A 21,920-nucleotide genomic window follows, 5' to 3' on the forward strand; every position below is an offset into this window, starting at 1 on the left:
TCGACAGGACTTCCATTAGAAATCATTACCTTCTGCCTCGCATAGATGAATTAGGTGAACAACCGCAAAGGAACAATGTACCTTTCAGAAATGGACCTAAGATCCGAATATCACCAGTTACGAGTGTTAGTGAAGGGTGTCCCAAGGACAATCTTCCAAACTCAATACGGACACTATGAGTCCGTAGTGATACCCCTCGGATAGGACCAATACGCCTGTAGTATTCATGAACTTAATGAATAGGGGCCCTTCTTACGTGGATCACTTCGTCATTGTCCTTGTAAATGACTTACTTATCTACTCTCATAGTAAGAACGAAATCATAAAGAGCATCTACAACGAACCATGGAAACATTACGATGAGAGAAGCTTTACGTGAAGTTCTCTAAATACGACTTTTAGAATTGAAGAGTCGAATTCCTAAGCCACACTATTAGTGATGTGGGAATTCTTGAGGATCCTTCCAAAAATCAAAACTGTTGAGAATTTGTCAGCATCGAAGATGCTGACGGGAATTCGCCAAATTCTGGGTCTCGTTGACCTACTATCAAGAGTTCATCCAGAACTCATCGCGAATTACGAAACCTCTTAAGACTTTGACCCAGAAGGGAGTGGCCCTTGACTGGGAAGAGAAACAAGAAAAAGAAACCTTTAGAATTCCAAGTGAGAGACCAAATCCTTTTGGAAGTCTCGCTCTGGGAATGCCTGTTACGTTTCGGATAGTGTGGAGAGCTAAATCCAAGAGAGTTAGGACCTCCGAGGTTCTTACCCGAATCGGCCCTGTAACTCGAAAACCCAACCTACACCGCAAAATCAGTAACGTACATTTTACCCTTCACGTCTCGAACTTGAAAACGTACCTTTCCGTCAGGACTCTCGTAATCCCACTCGATGAGATCGAGCTCAACGAGATCCGCGCCTTCGTGGAAGAACCGTAGTGGCCATCGATCGAAAGGTCAAGCGGACGAAGCAACGCCGCCTCCCATTAGTGAAGGTTTGTTGGGATACCAACCGAAGACCCGAATTCACTTGTGAGCGTGAGAACCAATCGATTAGGAAGTATCGCCACTTCTTTTCTCGATTATTCATCCCTACTCCGTTACCTAAATCCTAATTTCTGGATGAAATTCCTTCTAACGGGGGGATGATGTGACAACCCGAAATTTCTATTCTATACAACATTCCAATTCACTAGAAGCCAGAACAGTTTTTGCTAACTTTCAAGCTTTTTGGAATAAGTTTGAGTCCTTTTAAGTTAGTACTTTAGGAGATATCGGGAGAGAGGATGCCCTAGGGTTTATTGTGCATCAATAGAGTTTCAAAAACTTCAAGAATTTGAAGTTTACGGCCCAAATGGTATTTGGACCGTAAATCCTAGTGACTATATATATGGCACTTAGCCATTTTTCACACTTTTTCACCATTTCAAAGTTAGAACTCAAATCCTCTCAAGTAGCATCCAACTTTTCCTCCTAGATCTTCAACTTGTAAGTGTTTCTAGCCTTATAAAGTTTATATTACTTAATCTAGTGATCTAACACACTTTCATCCTTGAAATTATTCCAAAAGGTTAGATCTTCAAGTTTCACCAAGAACACCGAGAACACACATTAGTGTTCTTGGAGTTTTAGCACCTTTTTAAGCCTATATCTTGTAAGTACTTCTATCCTAGACTATGTTAAGGCTTGATACACTTCTTTACATCAAGAAAGCACAAAGAAACACCAAGATCAAAGGCGTTTATGGTCCAAAAACACCTTGGACTGTAAACCCTAATTTAGGGGCCAAAGTGACCCTAGTCCCTTCACAAGCTTTGGAAACTAGTCTAGACTCATTACTTTATATGTTTAGGACTTGAAAACATCATAATACCATATTTCATAAGGGTTTACGGTAGTAAACCCAAAGGGAAATGGTCTTAGGGTCATAAACTCCTCAAAGGAGGGAAATGGTGCCCTAATCTCTTCCAAACGCTTAACCATCAAGTTGAAATGCTTCTAAGGACTTGTAGAACTTCAAAACAACACATTCTCAAAGGAGCATAAGTTTACGACTGTAAACTCCTGATTTTACGATTGTAAACTCCTGATTTTACGACTGTAAACTCAATGCGTAATGGTCACAAAACCTTAAACTCATTTAAGGGTGTTTCCTTAAACCCTAAACTCAGTCGCAATGTCCTACAACACTTAGATGCAATCCTTGGGTCTTATATCACTTATATAAGGTGTTTAACATGTCCTAGGATGTCTTAAGCTTGTTAATTAGTTGTTTAAAAAATAATTGGATACATATATATGTGTTATTATATGTTAACTAGGATCGTTAAGTGTGTTCAAATCTTCACTTGACACCTAGCAATCATATATCATCAATTCTTCCAATCCACTCACTATAGGTGAGTTCATTCCCCTTAATTAACCTTTTAAATGTTTTTAAATGTTTATAAATGCTTTATTGGGGGAGGGGGGATACAATTTGAATCATGTTTACTTATTATATCAATCACATGTGATTAATAACTAACATGCAAATGGATTTACTATACGTTAACTGTTTTACCAAACATATTTCTTCAAATGACTTTCTTAAACGTTTTACATGTTTAAAACTCTTTATCAAACTGTCTTACATACTGTATGTTTCCTTTCAAACTCTGTTACAAATGTGTTTCAAACAAAGGTTTTCCTTATACTTAAACTGTCTTATCAAACAAAATACTTTCAATCGTTTTATAAACTGACATCAAGGCATCGTTTCTTATTATTAAACTTTTCAAAGGTTTTACAAAACATCTTTTAGTTATATATCATGTACACATACATAGACATAAAAGTTCCACCAATCAGTTCGGTACCTTTGGGTAGCAAAGACATACTTTCGGTTATACACATACATTACTAGTTACTATAATAGGTATAGTTAGGAGGTATTACTTACCATTCCAAGTACAAGGAATCACACAAGAGTCAGTTTATTCATGAGTCTATACTAATACATTACATATGAATAGATACGCTTACATGAATACGCTTACATATTACAAGAATACGTTTACATAGATATGCTTACATGAATACGCTTACATGAATATGCTTACATGAATATGTTTACATAGATACACTTACATGAATACATTTACAAGAATACGTTTACATAGATACACTTACATGAATATGTTTACATAGATACGCTTACATGAATACGTTTACAAGAATACGTTTACAAAGATACGCTCACATGAACATGTTTACATTAATATGTTTAATAGATACTGTTACATAGAATCTGTTACAAAATTTTCAGGACGTACCATTCCACCCCCAAGGCTGTTAGCTACAGTAGGGAAAATGATCATCGACGGTTGTCTAGGGTTGTACCTTTTTGGCGAGTTTCCACGCCGTGAATATCCTAGTACAAAAGGACACATCTTTAGTTATTATATTATTTTCCTTCCTTTACTTTGTGACACATTCACAAGAATGACGAGGTAGGGTATATTTGATATAGATAAACTGATTTCCTTATTACCTTTATATTGTGACTCATACACATAAACGACGAGGTAGACTATAACTTTTATAATAATAGTTAAACAAGGAAAAACCATCACATTTACAGTGACGCTTACTTACAAAATAGTCGGGTCTTGGTAGAAGGCCACTTTCAAAACAGTCGGGTCTTGGTGGAAGACTACTTTTATACTAGTAGGAAATATGGGATTTTCTAGGGTTTTCTAACATTTACAAGTCTTTACTTTACAATATTACAAATCAAACACACATTAATACTAATGAATTCACCAGCTTTATTGTTGATACCCACTTTCAAAATAACTTATATTCTCAGGTCACAAATAGACAGGTACGACGACCAGGTTTTGTGAAGACGGAGCTGTCAAGACTCGTCTTTTTATTTTGAACATTCATTATGTTGTTTATGATATGAAAGAACACACATGTATTTAAAATTATACTATTAATGAAATGGATGATTTTGTTGCTTCTTTAGTACTTTACATTGTTGTGATACATTACATGACGTCCTCCGCCCCAGAACGTTTCCGCCGTTCTCGGTTTTAGGGTGTGACAAATACCTACCACCTAATGAGTAATGCTTAATACTAATGTCACATGTGCATTGATCTACACTTGAGTCATAAAAAAAACATATCACTAACTAGAATAACACACATTTTCATTTAAATATATTAAAGCAAAACCCTTTGTTTGTAAATCTTAGTTTAAGATTATAGTTATAAATAAAAATATCATGGAATCTCAAATCATTAAATTGCTGATGGGTTTGTACAGTCATGCATTAGTTTTCCTACGAACTGATAAAGTATTTGAAATACAGTTAGTCTATACACTGTAAGCCAAAGCTTAATGAGTTCCGTAAGATACCTCACACAACAATACACATACAATGCATGCACACCATGATCTTTGACACAATATTGGACCGCCTTATGACCTTACAACATTAAGTTGGACACTCTCTTTTGGGTCTACAGTATAAACTAGATCGCCAGGTATCTTGGCTTTTAACATTCAGCTAGACCGCCCTCAACCAACCCATAATATGTTAACATATACTGTATCAGACAATAACCAAACAACCAGTTACATGCAATTATTAACAAATCTATTTGTCTAATGGATCACTACATTAAAGCAACATCCTAACATGGAGAGGAACCATACTATAGTACAAAATATAGTAAGAAATCTCACCTAAGCTAAACAACAAAAGCCCCACAACAACTTTATCAACATAAAAACTAACACAAGCTACCTAATACCAACCCGAGACCATTCCTTATCCAAATACTCAATTCTACCCAAGTTTAACCAAAAGTCAACCATGACAAATGCCAGCAGTTAACATTAACGATCTAACAGTACTCTAAAACAGGCCTTTAATGGAACGCAAATTATGACACACACGAATTTATGAAACGAAAAAGTGGGTGCCGTAAAGAAAATGGCATCCCTTATAAAATTTGAGAGATACAGGACATGCAGTTTTGCGTGCCCTTAAATTCAGCATCATTTTATAAAATTTCAGATGAACCGCGTCCTCTTTCCTTAATAGCTAGTCTAGTGGGATAAGGAAATCCCAAAATATTAGAAAACCCAGCCTTTGTGTCTTCTCTTTCATAGTTTCCTTCTATCATCGTTTTCATATTTAATCTTATGATGCCCGTTCTTCACACCCCAAATCGAAAAAACCCAAAATATGGTTTTACACTCATCTTTTCTTCTCTTCTAGTTTTCTGATGCCTAACAATCCTTTCCCCAAAATGAACCACATCAATTTCCCTATTGTCTCCCCTCTCTCTTACTCCTCTTACAAACAGAAACCAATTCCAAAAGTGATTCATATATCTTGTGGGTTGATTGAACCAGATGGAGGCAAGCTTATTAAGATTTTCGTTCTGGAATCCCAAAGAGATGTTAAGAAGAGAGATTCATGTCTTTTCCCAAAATACAACTCTCTAGGTTCGATCTGAAATTGGGTTCATGTGCTTAACGAGAACAAGGCTAGTCCACTTTATTGTTTCATGAGATATTCAGAGTTCCTCCAAAGTCTTCATTTTAACTTGCTCTGTTTAGGAGACAAGTCAATCGTTAATATGTCCTTGCCAATCATCTTGTACATTGACGATTCTCAAAAGAATCAGGTTTTTGATTCCACCTTTATTACGCTCTTTGATTCTTGTGATAACCGGGTTGCTACTTTGAACAAGTAAGATACTTTTCCACATTCACTATTGATTTTTTTTCATTTTTGTTATTAATCAAAGGACCTTTCAAAATTTATAGTCTCTTCATCTTTTGTGATGTTCTGATGACTGTCTATAAGCTCTCGTATAGTCTCACTATTCCTCTTCTAGTTTTGATTCTGAACATTTATTGAGTTGCTTTGCTGCTAGGGATCTTCAAACATGTTTTTTTTAACATTTACATATTAAATCTTAATTCTTAATTCCCATGCCCTAATGAACTATTTGAGTATTTATTGATTTCTCGTGTTTTAAGTTTCCAGTTAGGCTTACATGTACATGCTTTTTTCTAAAAAAAATGTAGTTTTAATGCACATTAAGTTTTTAGTGAAATGCCAAAATGAAGATTTTTTTTTAATTTTTTTTTAACATAATAGTCCCAAGTCTCATGTTTTACTTAGTGCAAAATGGATAAAAAGGTAATTTTTTTACTAGGCCATATTTTCCCCATTCCATAATCCATATAAATCGATTTTCGTTTTCCTTTTGGAAATCATAGAAGTCTGATAGTAGCCAGCCAATCCCAAAAAACTCCTGATCTAGGTGGGGGATCTTGGTACCTCCCATGTCATAACTACCTCAATCTTGGCCGGGTCAACCGATATCCCATTCTGGTTAACGAGGTATCCAAGGAACTAGACCTCTCGTAACTAGAAATCATACTTGGAGAATTTGGCATAAAACCTCTCCGATCTCAAAACTCCAAGAATCTCTCTTAGATGCTCCTCATGCTTCTCTCTGGATCTCGAATACACCAAGATATCATCGATGAACACGATCACCAATCGATCCAACATAGGCATGCACACCCGGTTCATGAGGTCCATGAACGCTGCTGGTGCATTGGTGAGCCCAAAAGGCATCACCACAAAACTGTAGTGCCCATAATGAGTCCTAAAGGCCGTCTTATGGATATCCTCCTCGCAGACTCGCAGCTGATGATATCCAGACCTCAAATCTATCTTGGAAAACCAAGACGCCCCCTGAAACTGATCAAACAAATCGTTGATGCTTGGAAGTGGATAATGGTTTTTGATCGTCATCTTGTTCAACTCCTGGTAATCAATGCACATCCAGTGTGAACCATCCTTTTTCTTGACAAAAAGGATCGACGCTCCCCACGATAAGCTACTCGGTCTGATAAAACCCTTCCCTAATAGCTCCTAGAGCTGTGAGGATAACTCCTGCATCTCTGGTGGTGCAAGGGGGTAAGGTGCTTTGGCGATAGGCATCGCTCCCGAAACCAAATCAATTCGGAACTCCACTTGCCTCTCAGGAGGCACACCCGGTAACTCCTCGGGAAAAACATTCGGAAACTCACTCACCATCGGGATGTTAGCGATAGAACTCGGTCTCTCGGTAGCCAGCTACATATCCATTACATACGCTAAAAAGCCATGTAACAATGTTGTAGACTCTTTCTCGCTCTGACAGCCGAACAGAAAGATGACCCAGATCTGGTACCCTCACCATACACGGTCAGCACTCCCCCACTAGGGTCTCTTATGGTCACCATTTGATGCTCACATTCGATCACAACTCCGAACCGACTCAACCAGACCATGCCCACAAGGATACATACATCACCCATCGCGATCGGCACTAGATCTATCGGAAACTCAAAACCAAAAATCTCGAGCACACATCCCCAGAACACATCAGTAGTAAACACCGCTTGCTCATCGTCTATAGAAACTCTCAAAGGTCGAATCAATGCCTCACATCGAATAATGATACGACGACTAAAAGCTAAAGACACAAAGGATCGACTCACACCCAAGTCAAACAATACCAAAGTAGGTATAGAACTTACAAGAAATGTACCTAGATACAACACATGATAAGTACAAAAAAATCTCAAAATAAATAAATAAGGAAATACGTACCAGCCACGACATCAGTTGCTATGTGAACCTTTTCCACTGTCAGCTGAAAAGCTCTCCCATGAGCCCTCGGAACCTCTACCTTCACCGACCGACTACCAATAGCACGCAAAGCATTAGGGGTGGAACCCGAGGCTGATCCCTGAACACGCTGAGGGCACTCGGCCTTCTGATGGCCGGTCTGAATGCAGTGAAAACAGACTGCAAATCCCTTAGGGAAATCCTTCGCCATATGCCCCTCCTTAGCATATTTGTAGCAAATCTCCACCTGAGAGTACCCTTCATGACTCTTTCCGCACTTGCCACAAGTGCGACCATTCTGGCCTCCTGATCTCGAATCAGCGGGCTTAGCCCTCTTCACTACTGGATGTGGCTGCGCCGGCCACCAGTCTCTCCCCTAAGACTTTGCCTCCTCCCTAGCCTAAGTCTCCAGCTCCATCTACCTCATCCTGGCATTTTCATGAAGCTCGAAAAATGTCTGATACGATGAGTTCGCCATGAAATTTCGAATGTCCCTCCTCAGAATGCTCAAATACCGGCTCATGCGTGCCTACTTAGTAACCACGTGCTCAAGGCAGAACAATGCCGTCTCGTGAAACATACGTGTAATCTCAGTCACCGACTCTGTCTTCTGCTTGAGAGATAGAAACTCCTGGTCTAACCGTTCTCTCTCCACCGGGGGAGCATACTCATCTCAGAACATCGATATAAACCTCTCCTAAGTCACTACAATGTGATCTGTAGGAGTAAAACTGGCTGTCACAAACTTCCACCAGTCCTTCGCTCCCAAACGAATCTGGTTTAGTGCGAACTGTACACTCAAAGACTTTGGGCATGAACAAGTATAGAAACATCCCTCGATGCCAAAGATCCATCTCATCGCGGGAATCGGAACCTGATTCCCATCAAACTCTGGTCGCTTCGTGTTGCTGAACTCCTAATACAGCAACGAATCATCCCCATGTGGCCTGGCAGCAGCGACAGCTGCAGCAGCAACCGTCTTGATAACAGCAACATATCACTCATCAAACGTCTCGATCAAAGTGTAACATCCGGATTCCTAGGTATCTCATTTTAAGTATTTATATTGAATATTAGAGAGGGACTCGGTGAGTAGGCGCTCAGACTTGTTGAGTGGGATCGCGCATGTGTTGATCTGATTTAATGGAGGACTCGGCGAGTCCATACGTGGACTCGACGAGTTCACGCTGTTTAATGAAACCCTAATTTCTTGGGTTTGGGGCCTATTTAAGGACCCTTATAGCCACTATTTGTGGCTACCAGACCATTGAGAGAAACGCTTATAGTGCCTGAGCGTTTGTGAGAGAGAAGAAGCCATTATTGGACCTTTGTGGGTTTGTTTTGCAAGAAGAAGTCGATTCCAGCTTAGAGGAGGCCAAGGAGGTAGCTTATTTGTGAATTGCAAGCAAAGGACATCATTCTTGAGGTAGCATATCGATCCTTTTTCTGTTTTGTTAAAGAATCCATGGATCGAGGGTTTTCTATACCCTTTATTAAGTTGATTTGATTGGGAATATGGTCCCTTATCGTGTTTAGACATCAGATCTGGATCCATAGTGGTCCAGAGAACCTATTCCATCTTGCTTTATGAGGAGTTATGGAAGAAGTGGACTTAGGATGTTGTATTTGGGGCTAAATCATCAAGTAGTGTCATTTGGATGTTGCATGAGCATCAAGTTCGAACCTTTATGGGATTATTGAGCTTGGGAAGATTAGATCTATGGATTAGAGGAACAGATCTGACCTCAGAAGGTCATTTGAGTGTGAGCATGGAACGAACTCGCTGAGTCCATGAGAAGACTCGACGAGTCGATTCGGGGTTGCCCCTCGATTCGTGACAGGGGTAACTTGTCGAGTGGAAGAAAGACTCGACGAGCCAAGAGAGTCTCAAAGGATTTAGAGGACTTGCATGGATTCGCCGAGTCACCTTTGTGCACTCGACGAGTCAGGTCAAAGTTGACTGTTGACTTTTGTTGACTTTAGGGTTTTGGTCAAGACTGATACATGAGAGTTCAGGGAAGGGTAGAATGGCCTTCTACCCAGTCTGTATAGATGATATCATGGGAGAGTATTGACCGGGAATGTTATTTAAATAATAGGAGGGGGTTAGGTCAGGACGTTAAGCACGACAGTTTATCCGACTTCATTGAGGTGAGTCTTCTCACTATAGTGTACCTAGAAGGGTACCTATGTGTAACCGGAAGGTCTTGTATGCTATGAGATGTATGTGCTATATGATGTTGTGTGATATGTATGTGTTATGTATGTTATGTATGATAAGGACCGGAAGGTCAAGATGACATGCCCGGAAGGTCAATATGGGTAGGACCAGAAGGTTTACCGGAATTCGGGACGGAAGTCCCATAAGACACCTGGATTGGAAGATCTCACAGAGTTATGGCTTGGAAAGGCATATGTGTTGTATGTGGTATTTTGGGGAACTTACTAAGCATTATTGCTTATTGTTTGCGTGTTATGTGTTTCAGGTACCAGTGATGATTGCGGGAAGGCGCTGACATGATCAGTACACACTTATGGTGGAGATGTTTTAAGATTCTGGGGATTTTGATTTGCACTTATGTTATGTAAAAATAATTGATACATGTTTTTGAGAATTATGATTGGAGTATTTTTATTAAATTAAAATGAAAAATTGTTTTAAAATTTCACGGTGTTACAAGTTGGTATCAGAGCCTTGGTTTGAGGGATTTGGATTCACCTTAGGGTGTATTTGAACTCAAACTGAGGATTTCAGAAACATTTCAAAAAAAAAAAAGAAAAAAAAAAGAGAGAACAATTTTTCCAAAAAGTAAAAGAATTTGAGGAAAGCAGAAAGAAGCAATGTGTACGATCAGCCAGCGCCTGAATGGTGATTTCCTAAAATTCCCTTACATTATGTGTTATGAGATATGATATGATATGTTATGCATGCTATAGTAGGCTAGGTATTCATGTTAGTACTAGAGTGGCCTGTTTGTGATGCCTTAGCCTAGGAGATTTTTGCTGCTAAGAGGTGCTTGAGAGCGAGTAGGTAGAAGTGAGGAGCTTATGAGAGGCTTACCGAAGGGTAGCCTATGCACTGAGGAGCTTATGAGAGGATTCCCGTGTTTATCTCATTGTTCACTTTACCCGAGCGTCGTATGGACAATCCAACCAATCCTATCTAAATTCACACAGTCAAATCCTTCGTGCCTACCATCACATTGATCACAGAGTCTAGACAATTCAGACTCAGTCCTTTACACATGTTTTAGACTGCTCGTTATCACTTTATCTTGATATTACTTACCAAACAATACCTACTAGAGAAAAACTATAAGAAAGAAAATAATTTTCTTCAAAATGAAACAATGTAAGATAAACTCAGGATCGAGAAGAAAAATCAAATCATACGTCACCGATTGAATTTGCATCCAGAAGGTCTGAGAATAGCACGCATAATCTCAAAACAGATCCGAAAATTCTTCAAGTCATTAAGCACAAACCCTATGTGATCGTCTCCTTTATTCCTTTCTTTCCTTTCTTGCAAAGGATACATACTCTTGAACAAAGTTCTGAATGTTGTATAGTTGAGAGATGTCCCATATCATGTGCCTGGAACAGCCACTACCAACGAACTGAAGTCTGATGATATGCCTCCATAGCTGCTCCGACACAGAGCGGGATCAGTTGGTCTTTGGAACCCATTCCATTTTAAAACTAGGTCGACCTTTCTCATCTTTGCAAGGTACCCTCTCCCATGACATATCATGTTTATCACAAACAGAGGATGAAGAAGTATTAGAGTCATTAGGTGATTTGGGAGATTGAACCTTCGGTACCCATCGGTAGTTGAGTTTAACCCGTTTCTTGTTCGATCGGATGGGTGCCTCGGCACTTGATTTTGAACTTGAAGTCGGCCGTTGACATGACTTTGACCTAGTCGGTCTTGGTTTCGCTGGAGCATCTCTTGAGCTTGGCTTCTTGGCCGACATTCCCTTCTTGCCATTAGGAGTTGATTTCTTGGCCTTGTTGGCATTCCAGTCGCCATTATCTGAATGTGACCTTGAGGGGTTTCTTTTGGAAAATCTCTCTCTTGGCGCGTTCTGCCACCATTGTGCATAATAGGGAATGTATGCACGATTTGGATAGTTTTGGGCAATCTGACCAGGTGTTCCACAGTAAAAACAAGTCTTTTTCTTCACTGGGAAATTGTTTCTTCCTGCCCCTGGTGGCGTGCCCTTGCCTTGTCTCTGGTTGTTCCCATAAGCACACCTGCAGCAAGTCGGTTGTTTCACTTGATTTGGTGGCCTGTACTTCTCAACAACAGGGTTGTTAGGAATAACTGAGTTAGATGCAATAGATTCAGAGTTCAAGGAGTCATTGGATTGTTCAATAGTTTTCTCCTTGTTCTCATCTTCTGCTACTTTACTTGCACATGATGTAGAAGCATTAGAATCATTCAGCTCAATACTTTCTGGCACAACCACGACAAAATTATCAAAGGTATCATCAAATATATCAAAAAAATTTAAGTCATCAGACTTTAACATAGAATCATCCCTAGACACAACATTAGTTTTGGAATCAAAAACAAAAGTAACATCATTAGAAACAAAAACATCAGGTTCAGAAACAATTTTATTATTAGACACATTTTCTTCAGCTTCTTGTTTGATTTGACTTAATGGTTGATCTGCATAAGAAGTGGAAACATTAGTACTCGCAACCTGAGGACCACATCCCGACACAAATATAGTAGGATTGCCATATTTGAGATGTGCCTCTCTGTCAATTTCCTCTTTAGTCAAAAGGTTATACTGATATGTGTGATTAAAAGGAGGAGACACTTTATCATACCCTAGACCCTTTTACTGGTTATCTTTGAAATTTAAACTATGTTCTATCATGGATGCAGCTACTTCACTTGACACATCAAATTTTCTGAAATTAAAATCTACATTTTCAAACTTATTTTTCAATGTGTCAAGTTCAGCAGTTAACTCAACAAGTTGTTCTGTCACAAATCTATAGTTTGCACATTTATTGCTATACTCTTCTTGAAGTTTTCTATAATCTTTTGTTTTGGCTTCTAGTTGTGCTTTTAGAGGTTTCTATCCTTTCCTGAGTTGATATCCTTTGTATTTTAGATCCCCGTTCTCTCTACGTTATAATTCGATACGCTCAAGTAAATTTTTAACATTATCAATGAATGTTTAAGAACAAGAAATTTCATTGACTTTGGTGTTTGAAGAACTCATTGTTTACCAAAAATGCCATTTGACTTGAAAACTCAAAAGTCAACCTTAAAAGTCAAATTCAAAAGTCAAACCGAAAAGCTAAATTTGAAAATATGAATGTTAAACGAGAAAGTCAAAGTTTAAAGTCAAATGTCAAACTTGAAAGTCAAAGTCAAAGTCAAAATTTGAAGTAAAAAGTTAAAAATAAAAGTAAAAAATAAAAGAAAAAAAAAACTTTGGGTAGAAAATGAAAATTAAAAGAAATTGATTTTTGAGTAATAGAAGAGAAGTAGAAGAAGAATAATATGAATCTAATTGATGATTAGAATGATGATCTATCACTCCTTACACCTATATTTATAAGAAACATGGGTCGTAAACGCGTGTACAGCCGTACACCCATGTACGGTCGTACACAAGGTGTATGGCCGTACACACGAGTTCGGCCGTACACAGCCACAAACAAATATATAGCCGTAAACATCGAGCTGTTTACGATCCTAGACATAAAAATACATTTTCCTAGAAAAGTAAATTATAAACTATAATTTTAGACCCAACAAAAATAGCTACCATTACCACACGACCTATATTTCCATCGCCAAAAAATTTGACCTATTTTTCCATCGCCAAAAAATTTCACACACGGATTAGCGATAAAGTTTCCATGTGCGAACCGAGTTTAAATCTCTTGTGTGGTAGTGGTTGTGCAATATGCTTTTAATCTAGGAATATTTGAATAAATAAAACATTAATCTTATCATGCACGCCTTTGTGAAATATGAATATTGAATATCGAACTATTTGATATTTCACTGGATGAGATATTTAAACTATTTTACTAAAAGAACTATACCACAATCTAAATTGTAAAACATAAGCAACAAATATCAAATAATGGTCTGCGTGAGAAATATATTATTTTTATGATTACAACATAATACATAATAGTCCACAATCATTTATGAGATTCGGTTTGTAACTATGAAAAGCAAATGTACCCGAGTCCAAATTTTGCAAGGGTCATGGAGCTATGAAAAACATGTTCTTGTGTTAGCCTCTACCCTTCGAACTTATGTATCTCATTCATAGGAGCTCTTGAAACCAATCGGAATTATCGATCTTCATGGTTTTAATTATGTTTAATTATTTGTAATTCAAAACTTCATCCAACGATCTTGAAATTATGATAGGGTTGAATATTTTGCAGCTGCTTTTTGAGCCTGCATAGAAGAATAGATAAAGTTTATATCAAATAATAGTAATAACACTTAGATACACATATTTGGGATTTATTTTATCATTTTACACAAAATATAGATGTAATTTAGGTTTAAGTGATCAATGCCATAAGATAGTACATTACTTAAAATTAAGATATTGATCTATAGGATATTAGGTTATTATTATATGAATTTAAACGGTCAAAAACCAAATTTACCTCTCTCTCCCAATCACAACGAATGGTCAATAACCCTAATATGATTGTTTGTAACGCGGTTCCACCGAAAATCATTCCTCCCCATATTCCCTATTTTTCGAACACAGGATCATTAATTTATTTCAAAAAAACTTCATAAATTTCCTAAAAGCATACTACAATGTTTATGAAAAAAAAAACCATTATCCCTACGTACCTCAACTCCAAGATGGAACACCAAACCCAAGACAACTCCAAGAGGTACACCAACCAAATAGTACGAGCCCAAATTAATGTACGCTACCCATGATTGCCATCCGGACCCTACAGCAACCCCTGTAACAAATAGACTCGATAGATAATAATATTTGTACACATTGTCAAACTAATAATTACCTCAAAAAACTACATTAGGGGTAGATGAAATTGCATGATTATATGTTTATAGTAATCTAGTTAGATAATATATTAAAAGTTTACCAGATATAACGGGTTGAATGCTGTTCAGAAGGATAGTGAAAGCTAAGAGCCAAGCCATGGTATCAACTGCATCAAGGACAACCGTGCTCGACGAGAAAATTAGTGCAAACTTGTCATGAAACGCCACTATCAATACACAAAATGCGAGCCCAATGACAAACGAATGCAATATTGCTACAATGGTCGCATATTTTGCCCCGTGTCCATTACCAGCACCGAGTTCATTGGACACTCTTACTCTATAGTAAAACATAAATAATAATATCACTTTCATAAGAATATATGTTACCAGTGGCGGATCCAGGATGGAAATTAATGGGGTCCATCATATTAAAAAAAAAACAAATAAAATTACAACACTTTGAAATTTTAGGATATTTATAGTTTTTTTCAACAAAAAAAAATTCAATGAGGGACTTTTCTTGTAAGAGTGGGTGCCATTGAGAGTGTTTTTTAGTAAAAAGAAAATTATTTAAGGGTATATATGGTAATATTATGGCTCTAATCCTCTTCCAAATGAAGTGCTTGGACCCCACCTCTAACAATCTGGCTCCGCCATTGTATGTTACTAACAAATTTTTAATCTATAAACATTTTATTAAACTGTCAAAATAATTTTGACTCGTTATACACCATAGATATGATTGAGATTGACAACACTACTTATAAAAACGACTGTTAGGATGTCAGGGAGGAAGAATGGTTGTTTTCGAGAAAGAACAATTTGTACCCAATCATGATAACAACGTTACGCCAAATGCCATAAATTATAGTCTCTATCGATCACATGGTTACATGCATAAAATTGATGATACATTGTATCATCGCTTAAATTATGTTTTATTAAATGCTTGTTGCTTAATTTTAATCCAAAATACATAAACCATAAACAATATCATATGAAAACTTTAAAACCTTTTTTTCACTTTCAAAATGCAGAAGAGTGTTCATACCCGATCCCGGCAAAAAAGGCTAGGGGAATCATCATTTCCCAACCATTGATGTTCATGCTGCAAATATTGTCACAACCATAAATAAGGTGTCTTAGTAATTGAAATTGAGCTTGTGTATGTTAATACAAATATTTTACAATCATAATAAAACCGAAGAGTTAATACCAAATCGACACCGCGTCCACGGCAATGGTGGCATTCTTTAAAAATGCAGTCATTAGTATCAATATTCGATAGTACCAATTTTCCAAACTGCATACACATATCATGCATTATTAATCCACAATCAATTTCTATATGTTTAGTCATTTAATTTGATATTGGATGACTAAAACATTTATAGTCGGACATATGACATCCGATGACTAGAACCTAAAACAAGGTTAGAAATTTGGATACTTGTAAACCAGGGAAGAATTATACCAAAGCATGACACCGGATGCAGCCGAAAGCTTTACAAATTCCCACAAACCCGAAAATGCTTCGGTAGAGAAACCGTTCCATGTCAAAGGACACCCACCATAAACAGTATAGGCAAACAACCCAACAAAATTCAACCACCAAGAAATGTCCAATGCCACAACCGTCCCCACAATTCCAAACTCAAAAACCGAAGTAAATAGCCAAGTAATCAAGATATGGATTGCAAGAATCACTAAAGAAACCCACGCCAAAATTGGAGTTTTGAGTTGGCTTTGCAAGAACCGTTGTACTGGGAACAGGAATGCAAATGAAAAATGTTGTGGGATGAGCCAGATTGCGGCTTTTCCTGATAGTTCGGCCACTTCATCTGATTGACCTAATAATTTTAAGATCGGGGTGGCGTATATGTATAGTGGCAGTGTCACGATACAACAAAACAATAAAACAATCCATGATCTTTGCATATATATCCCGATCATGTTGTATCTTTTCGCCCCGAATGCTTGCCCACACAGCGTCTCCAATGCACTTGCCATCCCGAGCTATCATAAATGTACAAAATGTTTACTGGATAGGACTCGTTTCTAATAGAGGTACAAACAGAACTAACCGGACCAGTCTTTATCAAGACTAGTCTGGTATTGAATCGGTCGCTTCGACCGTTCCAAATGTATTACTATTTGTACCATAATAGGAAAAGTAAAAACACAATGAGTACATTTTTTTGGTGGGACAATGTAACTAAGCTGTAAATGTCACCCAATATGGGTTTCAATTATCAATTTGAAAGAAAGAGAACAGGTGGATACCATGGACTCCTTTTTTTTTTTTTTCTTCAACATAAAGTGATTTTAAACAAAATAAAATAAAATCACACAAGTTATATAATTGTTATTTAACTTTTAGAAATAATTTTCTCTTTGAATCCCTTTTTCTATTATTTTGATGTAAAAAATAATAAGAATTGATTTTTTTTTTTTAAAGTTACATCATTAAAGAGACCGATCTGTTCTAAATGAACCCTGTATCATATATTTTGTCAAAAATTTCTAATTATAACTTATATATTTGGTTTTATAGAAACCACCCCTTAAAAATATTTTGTAAAAATATATAATAAAAAAATATCATTAAACTGTTGTACACAACATATTTATCTATACACAACAATTTATATTTTTAAAAGTTATAACTATAATATTTTAAAATATAAATTATTATGTATGAACAAAAATTGAATTGTTATACACAAATCATTTTCCAATTTTAAACTTGCATGAACATTGAGAAAAAAATATGAGAATTGAAAAACAGCATATAATTTTGCATTTATGAAGTATACACATACGCCGCAGATCACAGGAATTGTTATCTTTCCAAACTTTACCTTCAACAAACGTATACTCTTTCTATTTTTAGGTGTATAATGTTATATGTTCCTCCTACGTGGCAGTTTTAGAGGTCGACCATCGTCCACAGTACATATTGCAATATGCCCCCCAAAGTATAGTGAAATGACAAAAAGAACATATTCATCAAGAGAGGATGTCATCTGATAAGAATTTACTGGCGTGCAATAAAACAATATTTATTAACTAAAGATGGATTACATAATACTTACAATTAGGCCGAAATTGAAGCCGACGATGACGCCGGTGGAGATGGTGATGGCTGCGAGTTCCAGGTCACCAAGGTGGCCGGCGAACGCTTGGGTGACGACGTTCATGGTAAAGGTGGCGACACGGCTGAAGATGGAAGGACCGACTATGTACCAGAGCTTCTTTGATTCAATCCAAAATCTTGATTTAGCGTCTCCTCCCGCCGGCCGTTGTAATAAGGCATGGTTCAGTTCTTCCTCGCCGCCGGTATTCTTCATAGCCTACGCTTTTGGACGGCAAGAAATTGGAATTTGGTGGAAGAGGAAAATGACGATATATATTGGAGGCGGAAATTGTTTATTTGCACACGTGTCGTTTTATATAATTTGTGGCTATAGAGAGATATGTATAGAAAGTAGGTTTATAACATGTTTATGTAAATTGTTAGGAAATTCGAGTGTGCACTTTAAAGATGTAACAGAAGTGTATTAATGCAACCAGGATCGATATCGGATGTTGGGAATAAGTTCGGGATGGGTGTTGGTTGATGAGCTCCAAAACTTGAAATCATCGGGAAATTCTACCGTCGTAATTTGGGATAAGTCGATGTGTCTCTTGGTAAAATCTTAAAAGAATACGAGAGGTGGGGAGTTGAATGTATGCTTCTTGTTAGTAGATAATTTAGATAATTTGAATTATTTACCTTAGTGTATCTCCTAAAGTATGGGGTAGTTGTTTGTAATTTTTCCTCTATATAGTAATCCTAACCTCATTAATCAAGGAGGTAAGATGCTCTCACAAAAATCACTTCCGATCATTTCTTGTTGCGCCGCACAACAATTACGTATCATTTGATATTTTGCAGCTGTTTGTATTTTTGAAAGGCTTGTAACTTAAAATATATAGCGCGTGTGTTGTGTTGCGCAATACTAGACCATCATCTTCAAACCATTTCTCACTTACTTTAAGTTATATTATTCAACTTAGATTTGTTTTAATTTTTTTCAATATGTTTATTAATTTAATAATATTTAAATAATATTATAAATAACTTAAGTATATTTTACATAATTTCAGATAATTTTAAAACCATTTGGTAAAATTTCATATAAATATTTTTTGTGTTATATTATCTATAACAAAATATTAATAAATTATAAAGTTAACCATTAAAATTAAAAGATTTATTGAAGTTAACCAGAAAAATAATCATTGTCTTTAAAATTTTAACAAAAATGAGTATGTTTTTAGCTATATTAACAATTTTATTTATTGTTATTTAGCAAATATAATATCTAATTCTTTTATATAAACCTCTTTAATAATCATTTCATCATAATGATCTATATATTTGATTTGCATATGATTAAACTAAATGAATTTTTTACTTTAGATTTATTTTAAAATATTATATAGTTAATTTCAGTTTATTGCAGCAGTCTGCAAATGTTAAAAAACAAACAAACTTCTTATTATAGGTTGTATTCACTTAGTCAACATCTTCTACTGCAGAGGGTTACAGATATGGTCCGTTGACTTCAGTTGTTTTCGCCTAAAAAAATAAACAACACCTAAGTGACCATATTCTTTAAATGGTATCAGTCATTCCTTTCTCCTTCCGAATTTACATTTTCTAACCCCACCCTTCTCACCTATTCAATCTTTCTTGGGATCTAACCATCAAATCTTCTTCTCTTTCTCGTGTTGGTTTCTTCCCTATGAATATCCTATTAATAATTATCTTCTATAGAGAAATCATATGCTCCTTATTTTCACTTATCACTTACCAGAAGCTGTTAAGACACATCGATGGTATCTCTTCTTCATCATCGCCTATTATTAATGATGAAGACAAGACTCTTCCTACTCTTGAATCCCTCATGTTGTTTAATAAAAATACACTTTAAGGTTTCTGTATATTCCATCTCTTTAAATAGACACAAATGTTACAATAAGGACTCTACACTAACTGATACTATTAAAATCAATATTTTCTAACACACTCCCTTAGTTTGAACGGGTGGTTAACGTATGCTTAAACTGTTATGAAAATCTAAGAATAATTGTGTAGGATGACCCTTTGTAAAAATCTCAACAAACTGATAAGAAAAGGGAACATGCATAATGTGAACTTGACTAACAGCAACGCGTTCCCTAACAAAATGTAAGTCTATTTCCACATGTTTGGTTCTTTGGTGCTGAACTGGTTTAGACGCCAATTATATGGCACTAGCATTGTCATAGAAAACAACCGTGGCACGAGTTAGAAGACAATTCAATAACAACATTTACTATCCCATCTACTCAGCCTCAACACTAGACCACGAGACAACATGTTGCTGCTTCGAAGACCACAAAACACGACTGCCACTGAGATAGACACTAAAACCAGAAGTGGATCGTCTTGTCTGAGGACAACCAACCTAGTCAACATCACTATAAGAGACCAAACGATAACCATGAGAAGGACGAACATGAAGCCTATGAGTAATGGTTCCCTGAACATATCGAAGAACGCGCTTTAGAGCAAGTTAGTGAGGCTCTCAAGGATTGTAACACCCGTTTTTCCGAATAGATTAGTTGATGACTCAATGGTATCAAAGGTAAGGTTTTTGGGAAAAACCTTATGCCACAGTGTGGAGAATGGAGTGTTACGATGTGGCAAACTAATTTTAAGAACATATATTTGGATGGTCGCCACGACATGGAAACAGGAAGGCCACGATGTGGCAGCTGCTGCAACCCAAATGCATGATTTTTAGGGTTTCCTCCGTATTTAAAGGCCTTCTCACTAGGACTATGTCATTTCCTTTAGTCTCCACTCTCCTATATTGAAAACCTAGTCTCTCATCTTGTATCTTGAGCTCTTTGTTGTTGTTTTGCTCATTTGAAGGTTGAAGGACAACTTTGTTGAGAAAGGATCAACTAGCATCTTGCCTCCATATTTTGGTGCATCTTCTGGACTTGTGTGAGTCTCTAAGTTCTCACCTTTATGTTTCATATATTACAGATATATGTTTTAAGCTTATTTTCCTTCAAGTTATTTTGGCATGAATAGTTGGTTTTGATAAAGTTGGCAACTATAACACTTCTTGAGTAACCTTGGTCATTCTATGTTCTTGATCTAGACTCTCATGTTGTTTTGCTACAATGCGTGGAATTTTAACTCCATTTCTTACCCCTCTTGACCTAGTTTTGGGAGTGACATGCATTGGACATGCATGTCCATAAAGTAACTTGTTTTTTGGTTAATTTAAGGGCAAGGAAGCCCTATGGAAAGTTGGAGCAAATGACTAAATGGATTAAGTCCTTAACGAGAGAAAATGGATATATGGAAGTGGCCAATGAATGACCACGATGTGGTGAAGTCTTGCTTCGTTATTTGTTTTGGTCCTAACATTCCCACGAAGTTTCTAAGGAAGGACCACAACATGGATATGTCCTAAATGCTGACTATTTTGTCTGGACATACCCACGACATAGCCAAGAGGTCACCATATCATCGTGGTTGTTGACCTGATTAATCATTGACTTTTTTTTACTGTTAATCGTTAACTTTTGACCAATTTGAATTGATGTCAAACTTAGAGGTTTTTGATTGTTGATTGATTTATCTCTTTTGGTACTATTCAATTCGTGGGATTAAGCAGTTCAAGGTGTAAGATTGTGTTGGATAAGGTGTCTAAGTCCATAACTATATTTGGTATGTACTTGACCCGAAAATAGCATGGTCCATTTGGGTTGCATTTCACTTGAGCAATTTGTAAGGATGGACTTTTGAGAAGAGGTTATATATGATTTATTAATATATTATAAGTTCTAATATATTAATATGAAATCATATTATTTAATTAGTATCGATCAAGAATTAATTTAGTGATCAAAAGAGACTAATTAAATGTAAGGAGATTGATTTAGTAAATCAATGATTCTTATAGTGTGGGCATATAGTTATTTAGGATGGGCTAAACCAATATGGTAGTCTATGGATAGTCAATGGAGGTTTAACCCATGGATCCTAAGTAAGATGAAAGGTCATGCACATTAGGATTTACATGGGGTAACCCTAATCCTTGCCACACTATAAAAGGAGACCCTTAGCTCATGAAATCGGCACCTAGTGATCTTTGGAAGA

At 36.7% G+C, this 21,920-nt stretch overlaps 1 protein-coding gene across 2 annotated transcripts; it reads right to left on the bottom strand.

Annotated features, from left to right (window-relative positions):
- Positions 1–13,799: 13,799 nt before the first annotated feature.
- LOC145000161 (protein DETOXIFICATION 27-like) lies at positions 13,800–18,156 on the bottom strand. 2 transcript variants are annotated; one of them, XM_078959352.1, is made up of 8 exons: positions 17,809–18,156; positions 16,188–16,729; positions 15,930–16,016; positions 15,765–15,821; positions 14,812–15,050; positions 14,549–14,667; positions 14,353–14,442; positions 13,800–14,134 (listed from the first exon to the last, which is right to left on the bottom strand). In XM_078959352.1, exons 1-8 carry the CDS (start codon positions 18,061–18,063, stop codon positions 14,096–14,098), a joined length of 1,428 nt encoding a protein of 475 aa, XP_078815478.1. In that variant the 5' UTR covers positions 18,064–18,156; the 3' UTR covers positions 13,800–14,095. The 2 variants fall into 2 exon arrangements, with proteins under 2 accessions (XP_078815478.1, XP_078815479.1); XM_078959353.1 differs by lacking the exon at positions 17,809–18,156 and adding an exon at positions 17,575–17,781.
- Positions 18,157–21,920: the final 3,764 nt, after the last annotated feature.

The sequence above is a fragment of the Lactuca saligna genome, chromosome 6 (assembly GCF_052625555.1).
Source record: "Lactuca saligna cultivar CGN05327 chromosome 6, ASM5262555v1, whole genome shotgun sequence".
Taxonomy (NCBI): domain Eukaryota; kingdom Viridiplantae; phylum Streptophyta; class Magnoliopsida; order Asterales; family Asteraceae; genus Lactuca; species Lactuca saligna.